Source organism: Fusarium falciforme, chromosome 7, assembly GCF_026873545.1.
Source record: "Fusarium falciforme chromosome 7, complete sequence".
Taxonomy (NCBI): domain Eukaryota; kingdom Fungi; phylum Ascomycota; class Sordariomycetes; order Hypocreales; family Nectriaceae; genus Fusarium; species Fusarium falciforme.
The window spans coordinates 3,116,875-3,138,409 of NC_070550.1; the positions used below are offsets into that span (position 1 = coordinate 3,116,875).

The 21,535-nt window shown below is 50.1% G+C and overlaps 6 protein-coding genes across 6 annotated transcripts; 3 read left to right on the forward strand and 3 right to left on the reverse strand.

Annotated features, from left to right (window-relative positions):
• Window positions 1-1,598: 1,598 nt before the first annotated feature.
• On the forward strand, window positions 1,599-3,142 carry NCS54_00961600 (Hypothetical protein; the record flags this gene model as incomplete). Its single annotated transcript, XM_053154957.1, has 9 exons — window positions 1,599-1,754; window positions 1,804-1,847; window positions 1,900-2,037; window positions 2,091-2,160; window positions 2,227-2,254; window positions 2,306-2,318; window positions 2,367-2,793; window positions 2,843-2,927; window positions 2,979-3,142. The coding sequence occupies exons 1-9, from the start codon at window positions 1,617-1,619 to the stop codon at window positions 3,140-3,142; spliced, it is 1,107 nt and encodes a 368-aa protein (XP_053010932.1). The 5' UTR covers window positions 1,599-1,616.
• Window positions 3,143-3,921: 779 nt separating this feature from the next.
• Window positions 3,922-5,953, reverse strand: NCS54_00961700 (Hypothetical protein; the record flags this gene model as incomplete). Its single annotated transcript, XM_053154958.1, has 5 exons — window positions 3,922-4,931; window positions 4,986-5,167; window positions 5,221-5,382; window positions 5,436-5,610; window positions 5,656-5,953. The coding sequence occupies 5 exons, from the start codon at window positions 5,951-5,953 to the stop codon at window positions 3,922-3,924; spliced, it is 1,827 nt and encodes a 608-aa protein (XP_053010933.1).
• Window positions 5,954-6,712: 759 nt separating this feature from the next.
• On the reverse strand, window positions 6,713-8,688 carry NCS54_00961800 (Hypothetical protein; the record flags this gene model as incomplete). The annotated part of the gene is made up of 3 exons (XM_053154959.1): window positions 6,713-7,626; window positions 7,676-7,924; window positions 8,055-8,688. The coding sequence occupies 3 exons, from the start codon at window positions 8,686-8,688 to the stop codon at window positions 6,713-6,715; spliced, it is 1,797 nt and encodes a 598-aa protein (XP_053010934.1).
• Window positions 8,689-11,713: 3,025 nt separating this feature from the next.
• NCS54_00961900 (Autophagy-related protein) lies at window positions 11,714-13,574 on the reverse strand (the record flags this gene model as incomplete). The annotated part of the gene is made up of 6 exons (XM_053154960.1): window positions 11,714-12,058; window positions 12,133-12,294; window positions 12,348-12,472; window positions 12,529-13,284; window positions 13,342-13,376; window positions 13,432-13,574. 6 exons carry the CDS (start codon window positions 13,572-13,574, stop codon window positions 11,714-11,716), a joined length of 1,566 nt encoding a protein of 521 aa, XP_053010935.1.
• A 920-nt stretch (window positions 13,575-14,494) lies between these two features.
• On the forward strand, window positions 14,495-16,010 carry NCS54_00962000 (Hypothetical protein; the record flags this gene model as incomplete). Its single annotated transcript, XM_053154961.1, has 4 exons — window positions 14,495-14,575; window positions 14,643-15,115; window positions 15,161-15,263; window positions 15,309-16,010. The coding sequence occupies 4 exons, from the start codon at window positions 14,495-14,497 to the stop codon at window positions 16,008-16,010; spliced, it is 1,359 nt and encodes a 452-aa protein (XP_053010936.1).
• A 2,078-nt stretch (window positions 16,011-18,088) lies between these two features.
• Window positions 18,089-20,212, forward strand: NCS54_00962100 (HET domain-containing protein; the record flags this gene model as incomplete). Its single annotated transcript, XM_053154962.1, has 2 exons — window positions 18,089-18,416; window positions 18,465-20,212. 2 exons carry the CDS (start codon window positions 18,089-18,091, stop codon window positions 20,210-20,212), a joined length of 2,076 nt encoding a protein of 691 aa, XP_053010937.1.
• Between the last annotated feature and the right edge of the window lie 1,323 nt (window positions 20,213-21,535).

Consider the following 21,535-nt stretch of genomic DNA (forward strand, 5'->3'; position numbering starts at 1 on the left):
ACCTGTCGTCATAGAAAGACATTAGAAGTTTCTTTGTGAGATCTCTCTTGTGTGGCTTATTGTGATCCATCTGTTTTGAGATCTTTATGGCATACTACGAACAGCACACCAGAAACCGACATGACAGTGGAGCATCTTCGGACAAAAGCTCTTCTAGTATCGCTGCACCCTTTCATGAAAATATTGAGTCTGTATATATTAATTTGAATACATTTTCCCTGCTCTGAGAGTGAAACTCCTGATAGAACCATTGTCCAGATTCGGATCTGCGGCACGTGACATCCTTCTCCTCACACGCCGTCGGCAAGAGGAACAAATTCGCCCTGAGCGATACGGCAATAAGACCGTACCAATGACTTCGAACTGTACATATTTTCTTGAAATATGGGGAGCCTGAGTCATCTTGAGATTCTGTTGACCCTTAACGATTTGTCTCTGTGATCTTGCTGCCTGGCCATCCCCCGACAGGCTCGACATGAGGCTTCCTACCACCCTCCGAAAGCAACCAATCAGAAGCCAGCCTCTATGGCTCAGTGGTAGAGCGTGTCACTAGTAATGACAAGGTCCCAGGTTCGATCCCTGGTGGAGGCAGTCAAGTAGTCCCCAAGTGGGACATTCGCTTTTTGCTCCGTGTCCACATTGCTTCCTGAGCAATCCAGCTTCTCTTGTAACGATATAAACCTGATTGGCCCGATATTTTTTGGGCAATCCTCACCCTGGTCTTTCTCCTATCAATTAACTGCCAGGATCCCACAGTGATAGCAGTTCAACCATGATCCACACGGTTACCAAGCTCGCCTATTGGCGGACAAGGACATAAAAGCGTGCATAGATATTTATATCTTGTGGTAGCTTCTGCTTTCCTTCTTGCAGGGCTCGTGTTACAAGGGGCCAGGATGCTAGGTGATTCGTCGGGTTCTCTAAGCTCCACTGTATCACCAGCATCCCAAGCTAAATCGAACCACATGGTTTGACTTTGGGCATGTTCTCTTGACGACAGAAGCTTCAGTAGAGTACCTGGTCCGTCTTGGTTTTCCTTCTCGCGCCTTTGCCGCCTGTCTCAACCAAAGACTAATAGGGTGTGGCGCTGGTTTCGGTGCCGCCAAAAGCAAATACATGTCTGAGAGCCACATGGTCTGAAATGCGACAACACGAACTTCTGCTGGACAAGGCCTTTGACTTGGAATTTTCGTACTTTAACTTCATGTCACCCTCAGCTATATGTTTGTCGGGTCTCTAAGCCCATGATATGCGCTAGGCACAACCCAAGTACCTACGTCTATGCGCAAATACCCGGTCAGGCCACTCGACGAATGGGCCTGTCTTCCTCATCAAAGCTAGAGCCCTCTACCAAAACAAACTTGCGAGGAATAACAAAACTCAATAACGAACTGGTAAAGCACACACGTGGCTTGAGACAAGGCTGGAATGTGCACACCCCAAAACAGTCAAGACAACAAGACTAACCGTGGCGCTTTCACCACCAACAGACAAATAGTGATGCATGATGACTAAAATCAGCCAGGGGTTGGTTATTCCCCCAATGCCTAACCCCGCTTTCCGTTCGTCGGATCTTCCATTCTGCAACCCTCTTCCCGTTTGATACAGCCTTGAACATGTCCAGCCCGCCTCAAGGGGTGACGACCCCTCCCGAGGGGCCGAGAAGCACTGGTTCGCGGGTCAAGTCGCCGACCAAGTCGCCATCAGCTTCTCCGCCGCGACAGAATGAGCTGATTCCTGCTGATGATGTGGATGTGAGCTCTATCCTGTTTTCGGCCCAAGAGTGCGACTGACAGCTTGTAGGATGACCCTGATGGTGATCTTGATTCGTCTCTAGGCTCTGATGCGTAAGGAAAAGTATAAATCGCTATATGTGATTGGTACTAATGAGCTATGTAGAGAGAGTTCAACCGCCTCTGTTTCTGCCAGTCTCCTCGAGTACCGCCAAAGTCAAGGACGTACCTATCACAGTGACAAGTTTGCATCGAGTTATTTCTTCCCAAACGACGATAAACAGCTTGAGTCTATGGACATGACGTGCGGATCCAGATGTATCCATCTTGGTGAAGTGAGACTGACCTGAAAGATAGCCACCATTACTTGACTCTTCTCCTGAATGACGACTTATTCCTTGCACCCCTAAAGGCGGATAAACTTCAGGTACTCCAAATACCATGAAACTCACATTGGCCAAAAAGTTTTAGCTAACCATCATCAATTTTACAGAACGTCCTTGATGTTGGAACAGGAACTGGTGAGTTACTAACTGGCCCTCACATGAATGTCTGCTAACCATCACCCCTAGGTATCTGGGCAATGTAAGGCGGCCAAGTAAAGCTACAACGCCATCTACTAACTGAATTTAGCGAATTCGCTGATCGCTATCCCAACGCCGAAGTCACCGGCACTGACCTCTCGCCTTGTCAGCCGACCTGGGTTCCCCCCAACGTTCGTTTCGAGATTGACGATGCCACCCAGCCCTGGACCTGGAACGAGAATCACTTTGACTTCATTCATCTTCGATACCTTTTCGGCGCCATAAAAGACTGGGGCGCTTTGTTCAAGGAGGCATACCGCTGCGCTACCCCTGGAGGCTGGGTGCAAACCGTCGAGGCCGATATCGAGTTCCGTAGTGACGACGATACGATCAAGCTGGAACCGGCTTTCGACACCTATCACAGGCTTTTTAGAGAGGGCGGCAAGGCCCTGGGGAGCTCCTTCTTTGTGCATGAAGAGCAGACGAAGGGGTTTCAAGAGGCCGGCTTTGAGGACGTCAAGATTGTTGACATCAAGGTTGGTTTCTCGCAGGTTTGATGGAGCTGACTGACATGATGCATTTTAGTTCCCTTGCGGAGGATGGCCAAAAGATCCAAAGCTTGCTGAGGTTGGACGATTTGTCCAGCTCACATTCGAGAATGACGTTGACGGTACGAATACCTTCCTTTCCGAGCCTAATAGGCTTCTGACAGCCGATATAGGTTATACCACTATGATGTGGCACGATGTTCTCAAATGGCCCAAGGATGAGTACCAGCTGTTCCTTATGGGTTTGCGCAAGGCAGTGCGCAACCCGAAGGTTCACAGCTACCTGGTTGCGCGTTACATATACGGACGCAAGCCCGATCACGGACAGGCAGCATGAGGCATGATTTCATAAGCAAAAATGACTTTCAGCAATGCTGTACTTTGTCATTTTTCTAGACCTTGCGTTTAACGTCCTATCTCTTTGTCGATCCTGTGGAGAATGAGTTGGCGAGTGTTTTTCGCTGCTCTCTTGATAAAAGACGGATCAAGATGTTGGAGTCTTCCTCAGTTTGCATCGATTATTGTCTCCTAACTTGATAGCGTTATATACTTGCATATAATCGCAACTGTTATTGTTGACATGTGCGTGTAGCCTCTAGTGACATCCGTGACGGCCCATCGGTTGAGATTGCTCAATGTTCTAGAGACTAACTTAAGACGACAGCCGTCGAAGATGGAATGAAGCAAGTGGTGATGGGCTTGACATGTAAGCTAATTGGAGCGCATGGGTGGTGATCCTGCTGGCAAGGCGCGGGTGCCAGCCGGCGCCTGGGTATCATCATCCGGGGTAATGCAGGTCCATCGGATATACGGCTTGGAAATACGGGGAAATAGCCTTACCGCCCAGATGCGTTAGCGATGGCGGGGTAAACTAGCTGGAATGAGCAATGATAGCCTTGAAGTCGATCCGACGAGGCATCCGAGTCAAGTGCCGAAGTAGTATTCGGATGGATGGGGCCGATGCTGGTTGTGTCACTTGGGCATCTCTCACATCATTGTCGCCTTGAGGGACTCATGAATGATCTCCTGGGATCTTGTGAGGGGTCAAGAGGAAGGCTGTTTAATGATACATTGACCCTAAAACGAGCTATGCCAGCTGTGAGATGCACGGAATATCTAGTGAGAGAAAGGGAGCATCCTGAACACAGGAGTGTCCTCTGGAAAAGGCTCGGATGGAATGTCAATCAGCTCCGGCTGCAAGAAATGCGCCAGCTCGCCTTCTCCAGGGTCAACCTGTGCCGCGGACCATCCATCTCCAAGCCAAGCCAACCTGTTCCCCTCGTTCCCAGCACTGTCCTCACGGTACACGTAGTCGAAATCCTCCCAGCGGGGTGAACGCAGAGTCTCCATGGCGTGCAGCGCACTTCCCGGCCACACACCAGTGATTCTATCGCCTCTGCCGCCCTTGTTCTTGTACCAGCTGCTGCACCTGTCGAGATAGACTGTTCCTTTGAAGTACTCATCGATAATCTTGGAGAAGTCTTTGACTCGTGCTGCTTTTGGCTCCATGCTTGAGATGCCTTCCTTTTGAAGTTTTCGAATACACTTGACGATGTAGTCCCCGGTCCTCTCGATCATGGTTGTGAGAGGACCGGTGCCGATCGCAGCGTTTGGACCGAGCATCATGAAGTAGTTGGGGAAACCATCTGTGGCGAGGGATAGGTACGTCTCTGCGTAGGGCTCGAATCTTTGCTGCATCGCCTGGCCATTCTTTCCGATCACTGGGAATGGTGGAGGAGCGGAGGTTTGAAACCCAGTGGCACAAACCAGAATGTCCAGCTTCTTCTCCTCTGAGCTCTGCAGAACTAACCCTGTTTCTGTCGCTCTGGTGATAGGCGTATTGATGAACTCAACATTGTCTTCTGTGAGAGCTTCGAGATATCCCGGGCCGGGTGTCAGCCGTCGACAGGTCACGCCAAAGTCTGGAAGCAGCGACTCAAAGATGTGCGGTTTACTCTCCAGTTTCTTTCGCATGAGTGCAATTAGGTCCTCTCGTGCAAGCTTCTGCATCTGGGAGTCCTTCATGGTGAGAGAGTGAGCCGAATTGCCATCTCTCTCAATAGCAGTTCGGAAATTGAGGTAATACTCGGGGTCTGTTGCAAACTTTTTTCTTTGCTCCGGGGAGACTGTAAAGTGTCAGCGTACTCTTCGCTCAAGATTTGCGATATGTGATGACTTGCAGACTTCGTGATCTATTCCAAGACTCTTCATCACGGACTCGCCAATTGGCTTGGCGATCCATGTCTTGCTTCGAACAAAGCAGCTGAGCTTAGTCCCAGGTAATTTCTGCAACTTCGGAATGATCTGAATTGCACTACTTCCACCACCGATGATGCCAATTCTCTTGTTCTCAAAGTTGACACTAGAAAGAAAGAATTAGGATATTTTGGATGGAGCGCACTTATCCGAGCATACCTCTCATCCCAAGATGCAGAATGCATGACTGGAATCTTCATGTCCTGAAGTCCGAGGATATCAGGCCAGGACCTCTCGTTTAGAGTGCCCCGGGCGCTGATGACAACATCTGCCCTATCCTCCAAAGTCTCTCCAGTCTGTAGGTTCTTGACAGTAACATGCCTAAGGCCTCGTTAGCCATGATGATGCAAGAGTGACTGCTTTGTCTGTCTTACCACTGCGATGCCTTCTCATCCCATATTGCGTCAAGCACCTTGTGCGAGGTTTTGATGAAGCGGTCCACAGAGTATCGTTTCGTGACAGACTCCAGATATTGGAGGATCTCTGGCGCTGGAGCATGCGACTGGCTCCAATTAGGATTGGGCGCGAATGTGTACTGATATGAGTGTGCTACGACTGTTAGAATGGACGACCACCTGCTCTAAGGTTTCTTACATGGAATATCACAAGCGCAGCCCGGGTACCGATTCTCATACCACGTCCCTCCAATCCCAGAGTTCTTCTCGTATATCGTCAACTTGACATTGCGTAGCCGTTCAGGTATTCGAATGCCGCAGTAGATTCCAGAGAAGCCAGCGCCAATGATGATGACGCTGATAGGGCGGAAGTTCTCGACAACTCGGGGTTTGAGAGCGACATCAGACCCTGAGGAGCTTTGAGGAGTTGTAAGGCCGTTCAGAACAGTGTGAGTTGCCTGGGTTGGGGTCTGCGGTGGAGTTGAGACATGAGACATGGCTGTTGGAGTGGTGTTTTGGAGCTGGAAAATTGCAATAACGGAATGTGAAACCGGGGTAGCGGAAGAAGAAAAGTGTTCAGCGGCACTACGAGACACGGGGATGGATATAAGTTTGGGTAGTCTCTGTTCACAGCCCTATATCGCTTCCATTGAGCCGGAGGGACCATGTATGCCTTACCTTACTTCGTGCGTTCTACGAAAACCGGGCCGGGGACCTGCATTCAGCTCGGGTAACGCTCCCCATTCGGAACCGTATATCCTAAACATGAACGGACTCCATGCAGTATCAGAGACAAGGCGGGGAAGAGGGGTCAACGCGCTTCCCTCTCTTGGCCAACGGGAATAATAGCTTTGCAATAGGAGCATGCACGCTTAGCGCGGGTAAGAATGAGGCGTATGAGGGGTCCGTGAGACTGTTGTGCATCGCAGGACGCCTCCTTTGTAATACTCTTGTAATACTCTGTGAAGCCCGGGACAGGCCTAACCATTACGCCACATGGGACTTGTGCTGGGCTCTGTTTCGACAATGGTACTGCATACAATACTTTGAATCTCGGTAGGCTCTCAGGTTCGGCTATGCTCGGATGTTGGGGTCGAACAGAGAGTAGCACATGCCCTGTGCTGTGTGAGGATGCACCACCACTTGGCTCTTCAGATATGAGAGTGCAGATAGGGAAGTATTCAATCTGAATTATAGATTACTGGATAGTGAATATTCCTTGAAAAGATAGTTGGAAGATTAAATATCTACTCTTATTAAGAGTATGTAAGCCAGCCGTGCCAGGCATTCCTCATCCTCTCCGCCCTATCCACGGTGAGATAGGCCGAGTTGGCCAGTCTCACCTGCAGCTGCTTAAACTTGGCCGTCGACGCGCCCTTTTCGAACAACATGTCCAACTCGAGATAGGAAAGACCCTTTGTTTCCGGTAATCGGAACCAACAGTAAACAAGACAAAGAAAAGCTGTTCCCGCATACACAAAGCATGATTTCCCCTCCACGTCCCAGGCTGTAGGGTTCAGCATCTGCGGCGCTATTACGTTGTTGATGATGGTGAAGAGGTTGTAGATGATTCTTGCGAGGGCGATGGTTTTGACTCGCAGGCGGGTAGATGGGAGTTCGGCGACAATGACGTAACAGGTTGGGCCAATGGTGAGATTGTATGCAAATGTGGTTGCGATGAGGATGGAGCCAAGAGACCAGTTCAACGACTTGTGGCCCTCCAAAACCACGGCTAGGATACCGCCCAGAGTAAGAAGACTGGCTGAAACTGCAAGACCTGTAATGTATAGCTTGCGGCGGCCGATGTGAGACAGAAGGAACCAAGAGATGATACCTCCAACCAGAGCCATGCCATACATTCCAGTGGCAAGACTGAAAGACTTTGATGAGTCGAAGCCAGCCGCCTCGAGGAAGTAGGGTGCATAGCCTGTCAAGGTCCATCCACAGAGTGCTTGGCATGACCACACCATGCAGCAGATCTCGGTTCGACGAAGGTTGGCACCTTTGAACAAATCGGCGTAACTTGCGCCTCCGTAGTTGAGCTTACGCTCGACTTTGTTAGTGTGCTCCATCACGGCGATCGTATCATCGATGTCGAGGTTGGAACGCTTGGTCAGACGTTGGAGAGCATGCCGCGCCTCAACCTTTCTCTCACGTCGGATCAACCACCCTAGGAGACATGTTAGTGCTATTGAGACTCGGGATGGAGGATGCCTTACATGGACTTTCAGGCGCAAAGCAAATTCCGACGAGTAGTGGGATGGCCCAAGCCCATTGAAGAGCAAAGGGGATACGATAGGACCACTCGGAGTTGTTGTGGATCAAGGCACGGAGGATGCCAGTGCCAAGGAGTTGGCCGATGACCCAACACATGTTGACGTTACTTAGAAGACAGGCGCGGATGATGGAGGGGACGACCTCGGCGGCGTATGTAGCTGCCAAGGTTTGGATAACTCCCCATGAGATACCTGCGAGTTTAATTGTTAGCTGTGACTGCGCCCTTGCGATGTATGTGAGTGAGAGGAGGGGAGAAGCCGAGAGAGATAGGGGCCAAAGAAAAAGAGAAGGGGAAAAAAAGAAAAAGAAACTTCTACATACCACAAAGTGCCTGAGAGACAAGCAAGACGATAATGTTGTGAGCAAAGAATGCTGGAAACACGGCCACGAGCAGCCACAGAAGACTGATGATCATCATCTTCTTGTAACCAATCCTGTAGGTGACCCATCCATGCACAAACAAGCCAATGACCTCGCAGCCGACGGCGGCATTCTGCAAACCCATCTGCCAAAGAGGTGAGATCTCGTAAAGAGGGCCCTTCGGTGTCTCAGATAGTTCTCCATAGCGACGTCGGAAGGAAGGAAAGGCTATGAAGCCTGCAATCAGTGACTTGTCATAGCCTTCCATGACCACCGTGAGGAAGAGTAGTAATGACCACCCGATGGCTTTTGGGTACTCTTTGCAGCAATTGATCAAGGTCATTTCCTTCTCGGCATTCAAACCCCGTTGGATCTTCCTCCCCGTATCGTCGGAGCTGTGAGATGCACGAGGGATCCATAGTACATCCCTGGCATTGCCTGGCTGTTCCTCCGGAAAGGTAAAGGCAGGTTCGGGTTCTTGGACATGTGAGACATGGATGTCTGTCTGGATGATCACCGACTTGGAGTTTACGGGAAGCAGGCCGATGTCGTCTTTGCTGCTGTTCCCCGAGGTGTCATTCGTTTTGGAAAACATTGTGAATTAAAATGAAAAAATAAGGAGCGGAATGCCTTTCGGCGGTTCGTGAGATCGACAGTCCCAGCGTCAACTAGACCAGGTTAACGCTGCACCAGACATAATGATATATACAGTTCGACCCTTTGCAGTGGCATGTCTGTCTGCCTCGGCTGGGTATTCTCTTCTAGACTGGGGTAATTAGCCATGCACCCCAGGTTCAGCTTTCCGGCCGTATCTCGGCGGCACGCGTTTTGATGGCCAAGGTGGATACGGGGACATCTTTGGGCGTCATGCGAGGAGCCATGTCGGGCTATTGCCTTGTTTGGTTTGGGGTCTTGTGTGTGTTCTATTCCGTTTACGAGGGGACCTGTGGTTGTTCCAAGTTGTGGCTTTCTGAGTTACTGGAACGGGACATGGGTGGTGAACTATTGATCGAGATTGAGCCATCATACGATGGATATCAGATGAGTGCCGCAAAGATGGCAGTCGAAAATATCACGATTTTAAAAGCACGAGACTTGGTGCGTGCTCTCTCTCGAGTCGGATATGAGCCAACACGTTCAAGACATTTACTACACCACCAATAGCGACCTTTTTCGTGACGATGCAACCACGTTCATACTCACTGAGCATCAAGTTTCCTGAATACGTATTCTCGTTCACATGACAGCAGGTCGTTTGCTGTGTTTCGAGTTCTTGACTACCTTACTGTTTCGGACGACGACCGAGTCAGCCACCTCAATAGATCAAGTAACTATTACTCAAAAGAAGCCAGAGCGTCGTCGAAATAAAGGTCAGGAGGCGACGAAGAATTTTTATCACAGCATCAAACCATCTTGACTTTCCGCTCCCGACTTTAACCGTTCCCCGATTATCCACCTTCTCCTGAAGCTAATCCCCCCCACAAGAATTCCCCATGGAGAAAGGTTCTCTAGCGTGTAGCCCCCCTATTATTCATCGCGCGAGTCTCGAAGATGGCGGGTGATCATGGCCCGCGGTCCGCACGAGGCAGGTCACCAATGAGAGGCGTTACCGGCGCGGAGGCAAACGGGCGCTAGAAGACGTTGTCGTGTGTCAAGTTTCGCCGAGAGAAGGCCTAGCGACCGCAAATAGTTGGAGAACTTGAGCTCGATTTGGAGACCTGCGCGGTAAGGTTGTTCAATCACAGCCCGGGCAGGGATCTTGATTATCGGCCCTTTCCTCAGCCCCTGCGTCTCGTCAACCCACACCAGTTGTCAAACTAGACTTTTTTTTGATGGTGGCAGCCAGGGTTGGGGCAGGTTCTAGATCCGAGCAGGCCGAGGCTGATGGGAGGAAGCATCTGACATGAGTGAGCAGATATGCAAGAGGGAGTAAGTAGTCTAGTATTTGGTGTCTGCCGCCGCCACCTATGCGTCACACTCGGTAGAGTTCTTGGCGCAGCTCAAGATGTAGAAATAGGCCCGGTTCCATGGTTTGATACTCAGCAAGGAGATAAATCTTGGTGGGCTCGGTTATGCTTTTCTGCTTCCATTCCTGCATCCACTCAACGAGGTTAACTAGGGTAGCGTCTTTGGGGATCCGGGGCCCCGCGTGAATGGGATTAAAAGGGCCGATATCTGGGATTTTATGGCTTCAAGCGAGTGAATATTGCGCCTGTTAATTGATGGCCTCAAGGTTAAAGAGTGCATTGGTGGGCGCCATGATGTGATGGGCGAGAAAGGTGCGGAATGGTGCTTTGCGCACGGCGGGCAGCGACACCCTCGCCGATATATTGAATGCTACAGCCTTTACGGACATAACGGATAAGGAGATCCCTAATTTTGAGTACCTGTGCTAGATGTAGAGGTCGACCTAGGAAATGAAATGCGAGCGGGCATGACTTCGTTCGAGTCCACTCCATCACTCTCCATCAGTTCAACAAAGCCATCCACTCACTTGCTCACCCTTGCTTCGATTCAGCTCACCCGAGCTATTTTTGGCCATGACAGCTCATTGTTGATGTACCTCTTTGCTTGCTCTTCGGTACTGGCCCAGCCTGCCGCCCGTTTTGTAAATCCCACGTCTCCCCGACCGACACACGCTTCTTCTCAGCTCCTCGAGGCTAAAGACGGGCAAGAACAATACCATCGTCTTATTCGCGTGTTGCTTCCTGGTCCTAATCTTCTGTCGCAGCGGATTGATGGATATAAGAGAAGTACTTTGGTCCCGCAAGGGACGTTCGTCTTCCATGCCCATCTACTTATAGTGACATTGGAAACATTGCCCTTGCACTTGATCTCGTTCTTTCTGGACATGACCTATACCGATAGATCGCAGCTTAGAGATAAGACCTGACAAGGCTATAAGGCCCTTGGCGCCAGCCATGACAGAACCACCAACCGTCATGGACGGCCAGTGCGAAGCGGAACGAAGGTTGTGTTCCAGTCCGTCAGTCCATCTAAGATGCTCTGCAAGCCGATTAACTTTTGCTTGAATCCGTTTCTATCGCAAAAATCACTTGTAGAAAGAGTAGTTTAGTCCCAAAAGGCTTTTGTTGAGGAACTGATGGAATTGGAGCGAACTGATATAGTTTGGTTCGTTCTGAGGGTGGAATGGCAGCTCAGTTGCGTCAACGTAAGGAAACATGTTGAGATGTGTACTCTTCCAATACTGCGCTATTTATCTATAGCTAGAGATGTTGCCGTCCTTGTCCTTGTCGCTCGTCAACCGATTGCCAATTGAGAAACGCAGTCTCGTTCTCAAATTCTCTGCGGATGTCTACAGCCCAGTCTTGTAGGGTGCCATCGGAAACGACACCTTTTTTGTCGACGATCTCTTCGCATTTTCGGTCAATTGGGCCGATCAGTCTTGGTGTAAATTTCACAACAAGAAAACAAATCGTGCTGGTAGCGCAAGCCTCGAGAAAGGAGACGGCGGATGCGTCGCGGCCATGCTAAAACACTTCTCAATAAGCCCATGGTCTTCACTCACAACGCACACCAGGTCGTGGTTTGTGATGAGAGAAACTGATAGGATAATTTGAAACATGGACGGGACGAACGACGATTTCTAGAACACTGTCTCATAATGCAAGCATAGTTTCGCCCTCCAACTTTTCCTTTTTCTCTTGCAAGAATTGTTCCTGCTCCAACCGACTCTTCTGCAGATCCACGCCAACAACCAGAATGGCAAAGCTCACAAGACTCAAAGCGAAAAGGAAGTAAAAGGGTGTCGATGCGTTTCCAGAAGGCGAGGCGTCGATGATGGCGCTGGACACAATTGGTCCAATGAACGAGGATGTTTTGCCGACAATACTGAACAAGCTGAAGAAGAGGAATTCGTGGCCTCGGGGCGTGACTTCGGAGATCATGATCTGAGAGTAACTGTACCAAGGGCAGACGAAGAGACCGTAGAAAGCTTGATAGACCTGAGGGAATATCAGTCTATGGACCAAAATGGAGACCTTAGTCTGTGTAGTGAGAGGGGAAACGGGTAACTTACCCAAACTTCCCACAGGTTATGGAACCCGAATCTGTTGGTCCAAATGCCAATCATACCCCAACCGTCCAAGAGGACAATGCAGAATGCAATTGCATTGAACATGGTCTTTGTGTCGAATTTGTATCGTTTTTGGATGGTCCAGAAGGCGAGAATACCAACAGCCTAGATCAACAGTTAGGCTAGTATATGGGTGCTTCGAACGGAACGGCACGTACCTGAGCTGCAATGCCCACGATGAGAAGATAGGTCAACTGCAGCGTATTGTACGCCACAATGCTGTTTTGCAGTGTTGAAATCACCGTGACTGTGGTGTTGAGAGAATCGCCTAGCAAGAAGTAACCTTCGACGCGCGTTAGCAGACAATTCAAATAACCAGACGGATCATCTTGTGCTTACCGACAAGATAAAGCAAGCTCTGCTTTAGCCTCCAGATCTGACGCATGGCATAGAAAAGCTGCGACAAGCCAGCGAGAACAATGTTCCTGTCCCCAGGGTCCTGACCAGGCCTCCTCTTCTCCAGAAAGAACCAGGGCAGCGAGACAAGCAACCAGACGCCGCTCGCAAAGGCAATCAGCACACTCAACCCCCAGTTGTTGTTCGACTCGCTCGCATTGACATCCAGCCCAAACATGATGCCGACGATGACAGCCAGAATGACAATCTCGGCCACTGACTGGACGTAGAAGGCAACGTTGGCCAGCTGACTCCTCTTCATCGAGTCCTCATGATCATACTCGGCCCTCGAAATCTTTCCCGCAACAAGGTCGTCGGCATGGGCCTTCATCTCGGCCGTGTTGCGCGCAATGGCTGGGAACGCAGCCGTCCAGAAGGTCAGGGTAGTCTGGTAGGCGATCAGTCCGACCATGTAGAGGCCGACACCCACGTGCCATTTGTCTGGCGTGTGCACGCCCAACCAGCCGAAGCCGACGGCATAGGCGATGATGGAGAGGGCGATGAGGATGTTTGGTCTCCAGGTGCCAAAGTCGGCGAAGCTGCCAAGCACGAGGAAGACGACAATTTGGATGGCAAAGGAGATGCCGTTGCTCAGGAGAACGACACTGTTGACGGAGCGCTGCTTGCCGATGAAAGGAAGCTTCTCGCTATCGCCGGAAGCTTGGTAGAGAAGATTCTGGAAGGCTGTTGGGGCGAAATCTGGTGCCTGTCAGAGAAGGGGTCGCTGAGGGCTTGGCGGGTGTGGAGGTGGCTTACTGAACAGAGACAAGCCATTATTTCCAACGTAATAGCTACAACATAGTCACAGTCAGTGGCATCTCCATAGCAGGCTTATTCATCACGCACGCATAGTATGCCCAGACTTCGTATTTGGTAGTGCGGTATTTCTCGTCGACTTGATCTGGAGCCACAATTGGATTGTCGTCCAGCACCTCGCTGGGCAAGGCGTGTGGTTTATCGATGCTGGGGGCTGGGTCGTTGTTAGACATGATGATAGACTCTCACAGTGCTATGCTAACGTAGAGACGAAAACCAAAGTCTCTTAAAGCTTGTAAATAGGAAATCTCTCATTCGTACCTTGCTATTTCTCTTTTGTATTTTGCATGAATGCTCCACAGTCACGTGTGCATATAGTGCACGACCCCATCCTGGCAAAGATAGGGAGAGGCTGGTTACAGGGTGCACGGGTCTGTTTGGTTAAAAGGTGGGTTTCTTTTGCCACCTATGGTCCAATAAGTTAAGAGCTCTCTTCCGTATAAGACGATTCAAAGAGATATAAGTTAGGAAGTTACCACTTGATAGCCTTCTTGTGCCAGTACTTATTACATCTAACGATATCTAGGAAAATAAGAAGAATGAGAAGTATAGGTATGTATTAGTTAGTGGGAAATAACATTATAGACCCCTACACCCTGTAGTACTTATCTCACGCTCGGTCTCTCCACGGAACGAAAAGACGGCGCAGCTGCTCCTAATGTAACGTTGCGCTCTGATGATAGGCAGCTGACCAACCAGCTGCTTTGACGCCCAGTCTTAATCACTCGACGATACGGCTGCGCTACCGGGTTTCATGACCGCAAAGATATGCCTAATGAGGAAGGACGATCCTGATCACTCGACGATAAACTGCGCTACCGGGTTTCACGGCCGCAACGATATGCCTAATGAGGAATAACGATCCACACAGAAGCCAATAAAGGATAACGCACCCGGCGGTCCGGATGCACATTGCATATCGGCATGGCTTAAGGAATAACTTATACGCAGGGAATGACGATGTTGGGTTCATGGCGAACTGGCAGTCGAAGTATATCTTGCCCCATTCCATTCAATGGCCGAGCATCCTTGCTAGAAGCCGCAAGAAGCCTCCGTTGACCCTGCACTGCTCAACTGCCACATCGTCATCGCCATGACCTCATTTCACTCGGTAAAGAAATCGTCCCGGGGGTCTGCTAAGAAGGTCTATCAGGAAGACGTCTTTGACCCCGCCGTATGTGCAATATGTTGTCTCACAAAAAAAAATAATCGAGCATGGCCAAGGGGCTCACTCGTGATAGATCCATCTCGACTACTCGCCACCCGAGAAACAGTTTACAATGAAAGACTTGCTCCTGGACCAAGGGCTGTCTGCCTCCTCCATTGCAGGAACGACACCATTTCCACTGTTGTCACGCGAGGGCGTAAGGGCCTACAGGAGGGGCTTGTTTCAGCAAAACGTGCTCGACAACTGCGCGAGCTCGCCCTTTCCAGGGACTTTGGTTCTGCGTGACATCGAGAAGCAGTCCAAATTCATAAAGGACTTCTGGACGCACCCGCAGACAGTCCGCATCGTGTCCGAAGCCATGGGTGTTCCGCTGGAAGTGGTCATGCCCACAGAGATTGGGCACACCAACATCCAAGTCGAGGGGGCCACGGTTTCAGAAATGACCAAGAAGCTCAAGGTTGAGCCCTCGGCGGAAAAGGTCGAGCTGAGTGCAGAGGAGCGCGCCTATGACCCCCTGAAGGATTCCAGCGCCATCATCCCGTGGCAGTGAGTGTACCTCACTACGTTGATGTCAAGACTGACGTGGCCAAGCTACGATTCGTATCCCTACGTGTGTGTCCTGATGTTGAGCGAGACTGATGGCATGATCGGGGGAGAAACGTATATAAAAAAGGGCGATGGGACGTCGCAAAAGGTAGGTTGAGCTCCGTTCCATTACACATGTCTAACGAGCCCCAAGGTTGAAGGACCCCGGATCGGTCACGTCGTCATGCTCCAAGGTGGCAAGGTCCAGCACCTGGCTGCTCGAGCCAGAGGCGTCAAGGAACGCATATCCACCATCACTTCCTACCGGTCAAGCGTGCCTACAGTCTACGACTCCAGCTACATGACCAACATCCGGCCCTACGCAAACCTGAACAGCCTCTATCCCCAGTGGACCCAGTACCGGTTGCGGAAAATGAGAGATGAGATTAACAACTACCTTGACCAAATTGAGAAGGAACCAGAGTTGACTCTAGACAGGGTAGGGCTGGAAAGCTTCATCAACGAGCAAGTAGGCTATCTTCGACGCACCTCGCGGCAGATGATTGCGCCCGAGGACCAGAAGCGGATGCTGAAGAAGTACGGCATGGCGGCGTACTATGATGCGCCCAGGATATGGAAGCGAGTGCAATCTCTTCCAGACTTTGAGAAAATAGCTTCCTCTGCAGACAGGGATCGCGTCTGGATGCCGCAGAGCGTCTACTGGACGGATCTTCAGAGCTCCATTGAAGCCTTTCGTTTGGGCAAGTCTCTGAAGAGCACGATGGGCAGTTTGACTTGGGACTACAAAAGGGAGTACTTTATGGGTGATGAGCTGCTCCGTCAAGGGCTCAATGAGATGTTTCTAGACTGGTTGGGGGCCTCTGGGTTGTGGGATCTGTATTGCAACATGGCTTGATTTATCCATACAGGGGCTCCCATCCGGTGTTGGCCGTGAAGGACATGTTAAAAGACTGCTGAACCCTTCTGCTACCTTCTTTTTCGCATTAAACTCTTATAGTACTGAATGTGATGAATAAATATCACATGAACATGAAGAGACAACCAATTGCAAATGATAGGACGTGCTTGGTGGAATGAGTTAAACGAGACTGCGAGTATTATTATATTTTACGCCGTAGTAAGATATGATTTTTACTAACGGGCCGAGATTTGGATTAGGACGCTATTCGGAGTTCCTTTTTTTTTTTTTTTTCTCAAAGAGCTCATTTGCAGGGTTGTGTCTTTTGCTACTGTGGCTGGTGGCTTTGGGTCCAGATGTCTGTCATTCACGACAAGAACCCATTTACAGGAGCAAAAGCACAAAGTATGAGCAATCTCAGCATTGAACTCAATGATATTCAACGCCGAAGTGAAAAAGGCAAAACAGCACCCCAACAAAAATGCTTTGCATCAGGCAACACCGCAGTCAACACACAAATCGGCTTTACAGCACTTTCACATACGCGTCAGCCGGCTCAGCCTCAAGGCAACAATCTGGCTTCTTGTTGTCTGCTCATCTTGTAAAAATGGCTATAAAAGACCACAATCCTCCCTCATTTTCACATTTCTTCTTCTTCTTTCTTCTTCATCGAATTCAGGGGCATTAACTTACCCTATGAGGTTGACACTGAGGGAGGCACATGCTGGTGGGAGATCTACTCTCGACCATTGCTCCTCATCGGGTTCACCTGGTGAAGGAATTTTTGAAACGTGCTTTTGTTTCATAGCGTTCAGTCTTTTCAAGACGGTCGTGAAGAAGCTGATCTGGATGTGATGGAAGACGGAGATGAAGCCAGGTATTTCCAGGTTTACAAGTGTGTTTATTGTACTATTCGGCAAAGGCCTCTTGGTTGAAAGTTCAAGAGCAATGTCATGAAAAAGGTCTCCTTTTCGCATGTACTAAATAGTTATTCAGGGCTACTTCCAACTTCCTCTCTAGTTATTGATGAAGCTTTATTCGCATAGGCACATGAGAATGGAAATTTCTTTTCAAACAGCGTGTAATTGATCAATTTCTTACTCTAGCCATACTTCAATCTACTCATTCTCCAGAAGCTTATTGTTACTTACTAGCTCGAGCAGGGTATTGTTTTTAACACTCATCAGAACTCAGCTACTCCATCTTTGCGAGGTCTAGTTGTTGGCCATTTTTTCCACAAGCTCCACCATCTCCTTGTCACGAGCCTTGATTTCAGTGTTGGTCTTGACCAGAGCCCGTGTCACCTTCTCCCTCTCTTGGGGAGTCAACTTCGCAGGCGCGACTCCGTCGGATCCGTAGAGGACCAGCTTCTGGATGTCCTTCTGCTCCTTGAGTCTCTTGGACTCTTGCATGGCCTCGTTGAATCGCTTTGCGACGGAGATAGTAGCCTGATCAAAAGACATTTTGGTTAGCTTTCTTACTTGGTTATGGCGTAAGGTGGGTTCAGTTGTTGGTGAGAGAAGACTGTTTCTGAATGTCTGTTGACTGTCTGTGTTGCTGATGATGGATTCTCTTGATCTGGGGATCATAGCCGGTTTATTAGTTGTTGACTTGTTTGGTCCCTGCGTTCAATTTCTGGTGTACTTGTTCTCTTCATTCATTCCGCTTGGGAGATGTTCTGGTGATCGGCGTCTTTGTTGGTCGAAAGGGTCTTGCAAATCTACCCACACCTTTATTCCGCTCATAAAGGGGCCTGTATCGAAAGAATGACTCTTTATTGAAACGTCCTATGGACAGTTATCTTCATCTTTCAATACCTTCCTGTTCAATTGTGTCCTTCCTGGTACCCCATTCAGGCAACGACACTGTACCCAATGGCTAAGATAACGACACGTGAGCAGACACAGATGACAGATGGCAGAGTCTGCCTTATCTCTCAGCCTCGACCCAGGTGGCGTCCATTCCAGCTCAAGGCTCAGGTCGTGCAGCTTGGCACTGCCAAGCATCTTATTCAGCAAAGAGCCCAATTCTCCCGGCTCAGCTGAACTCGAACTTCAATCCACAAGAACCCCACGATGGAATGGCTCTCGGGATGGCTTACTGGCCTTAGAGCCGCCTTATGTCCCTCCTGTGGTCGTAAGCTTGGGCCTATCGACTGGAAAGACGACTGGAACTGGGTTACGACATTTCAAAGAATCGACGAAGCCTTGGCACTCGGCTGCCTGAGATGCATCTTCACCGTCGACTGCTTAAAGGTCTGTCCAACAACGGCAAGCATCGATTATTCTTTGATTGAGCGAGCCAAGGCTTGGAAGATGCACAACCTCATTTTTGTTCTTGTTAAGGACGAAGGGTCCGAGACTGGATTGCGCAGCATTGATTTGGAGCTTTTTTCACCTCAAGGTACGTCAACATGGGTTGTTGAACGGACAAGATCTGATTGATGGATAGAAGGCAATGCGCTTGACATCTTGCAGATCTCAACGGTGCGGAAGACTCTCATCGGAGACACAGCCTCAAAAAATTCCTTTGCCATGATTTCCTCCTGGATAGATGAGTGCTTACAGATGCACCCAGACTGCGCAAAGTCTGAACAAATCACCCGTGAGAAGGGAAAGTTTCCAGCCCGACTCCTTGACCTAACCAACGGGAAAGTGGTGCTTCGTGAGGGCATCCGTCCAGACCGATACATCTGTTTGAGCCACTGCTGGGGTAAAACCGCCCACACGGCCTTGACGACAAAGAAGACATTCAAAGACCACCTTGTCGCCATCGATTGGGACTGCCTCACACAAACCTTCCAAGACGCCATAACCATCTGTCGTCGCTTGGGTATATTTTTTCTCTGGATCGATTCTCTATGTATCATCCAAGACTGCGATGAGGACTGGAAACGCGAGGCCGCTCCCATGGGGAGCATCTACGAATCCGCCTTCTTGACTATCGCCGCAACAAAGGCCAGCGATAGTTCCGGAGGTTGCTTCTCCAAGGCTGGCCCGGCGTTCATTGGATCCCCGGTGCCCGGACACCCCGGCTGGCTGGTGAGAGAACAACCGACTAAGTTTCCTGCCACGTGGTTCGATCTAGATAACGAGTCTTCCGGATTTCCACTCCTAAGCCGGGCATGGGTGTACCAGGAGATGCGGCTCTCTCGACGCGTCTTACACTTTTGCTCGGCTGAGATCATGTGGGAGTGTCGCTCTGCCAAAAGATCCGAGAGCGGCATCAGTAACGAGTATAGAGACTCTGAAGAACCACATTTCTACCCGGGGACAGGCAAGATCGAGGTTGGAGAGTACACCCATCTCGACTGCGCCGGCCTCTGGCGGCAGACGGTCAGAGAGTTCTCACGGCTCAACATCACTTTCCAGACTGAAAAGCTACCTGCCATGGCTGCCCTCGCGGAACGCATGGCTGAGATGAGAGCGGGCCATGACACGTATCTAGCTGGGCTCTGGCGCAACACCATTTCCCAAGATCTTCTCTGGAGACGCCTTGTCAAGGACGACTACAAAGTAGACCGCGATTACTCCGCATGTCGCTGCGAGCCGTTTTGCCAGCCACAACCTAGCGGCGTACCGACCTGGTCCTGGGCCTCGACGTCTTGTACCGTGACATGGGATGCTGGCTATACCGTGATGGCCTCCTTTGCTGTCAAGCATGTGCACTACGAGGTCGTTGAGCCAAGATACCTTGGAGGCTGCTCCATGGCTAGAATCGAGATTGAAAGCCCAGTTGTGAGGGTTGAGCAAATGAACGGTGCTTCCATCGCATTGCGTCACATTATAAGTCTTGCGAGTTACCAAGACAACTGTGCTAGTCAACAGGGCCAACAATCCACAATCGGCCAGTTCGCAGTGAGCCGCTACGTGCCCGATCGAGCCCCCGACACCATCCCCAGCGAAGTATACACCGATATGCTCTTCATCCCGATAGCTCACCCTGAGTCGGAGTGGCATCTGGACATTGTTGGCCTCCACGTTGGGAAGAGGTGTGGGTGTTGCAACTACGAGCGGCTCGGTTGGTTCGGCATGGAGCATGGAGAATATTTCAAGCATTCTAATCGGAGATTGGTGACCAAATATGGGTGGCCTTACGAGCATGGAATAGGAAACGAGATACCGGACAAAGAGCCGTTCACCAAGAGACTGTTGGATGTGTTGTTGGAGATGCCTCGGGAGGTTATCACGCTGGTCTGAAGACGTTCGCTCTCTGCCTTCCTTGTTGGGCTTGGTTGAATCCGCTTCACGATATCCGGTCGCCCCGCCGAGAATGATCTTCATAATGGCGGGCATATGCAGCAGACTGCCCGCTGAGGGGTTGACGATGCAGAGAAGCGAGTTGGATGGAGGTTGCAGCCATGCCAAGTCGTCGGTTCCACTATGTATCCTACCCACGAAGGATCATGAAGCTTGTTAGGTGCAAGTATAAGCTGTTTACTCTTAATATGACCATTGACTCGTGTTATCTTTCCCGCCCATGACAGCATGGGAACTATGCTATTCAGTCATTCTGCTTACCACAGTCAAACCTTGACTCTTTGTTGTCCACGTCTACAGGACCACAGTTGTGAAGGCCTCACGGTGGGCCTTGTGGAGCTTTTGGTGATGCAGCGGGCCGAACTGACTCACACAAGCGTCTGGGCAAAGCGGACAGTTGGTTATCCACCTCCACCACGAAGGCGACATATCACTATTGTCTTGCTGAATCTCTTTGTGTTGGTATCAGAAGGCATACTCAACTGTAAAGTGAACCGGAATGGGCTTCTTATGCATCGCTAAGTTCACAATGCAGCACAACGGTCGCGTTCTAGATTGATCAGCGGTTCACACAAATTACAAGCTGGTTACACAGCGTAAAATGTTTGTGTAACGTTGTTGTAAAACTTTTCCAGTGGCAAACTTGCCAGCGAAGGGAGGCTCTTCTGACTCAACATGACCCAATTGGACTACCGAGGGCCAGTAACCTCGAGACCATTAGAAATTGAGGCCTTCTACTCCACCATTGGCGGCTCTGGCCCTTGTTGAGTAATTCGGCACTTATGGATTCCAACGTCCAAAACTCCATCCGAAAGTCTGTGGCTGGCTGGTCTTGGTTCCTCGATAATGACATCCCGGTAAGCGCCGTGCAGTAACCAAGCTTTGAGGGGTAGGTTACATCAATCAGGCATGAAGTCGCATGCTGTCGTCCCGAATCTGACTTGGGTCCGCTGCAAACCTCTGCTTTGGTAAATAGGATCCGGCATATGTCGTCCCGAATTGGACATGCTAGACAGGCATCTGCCTGCAGAATTTTACTTTGGTCGACTAGACCCGGTGTAATATCGTATGCTGTGTGCACCGGATGCGACCTGTTGGGCCGGCATTTGCCTGCAAACCTCTATTTTGGTCAAAAGGACACCTTGTAGGTCATACGATTCGCGCTGCTGTCACTTGACGGGGGTTGTGAAAATTGACTTCTCTGATGTGTACGCCCTGAATTTCTACAGGCAGCCACATCAAGTCCAGTTGTTCATGCCTGAC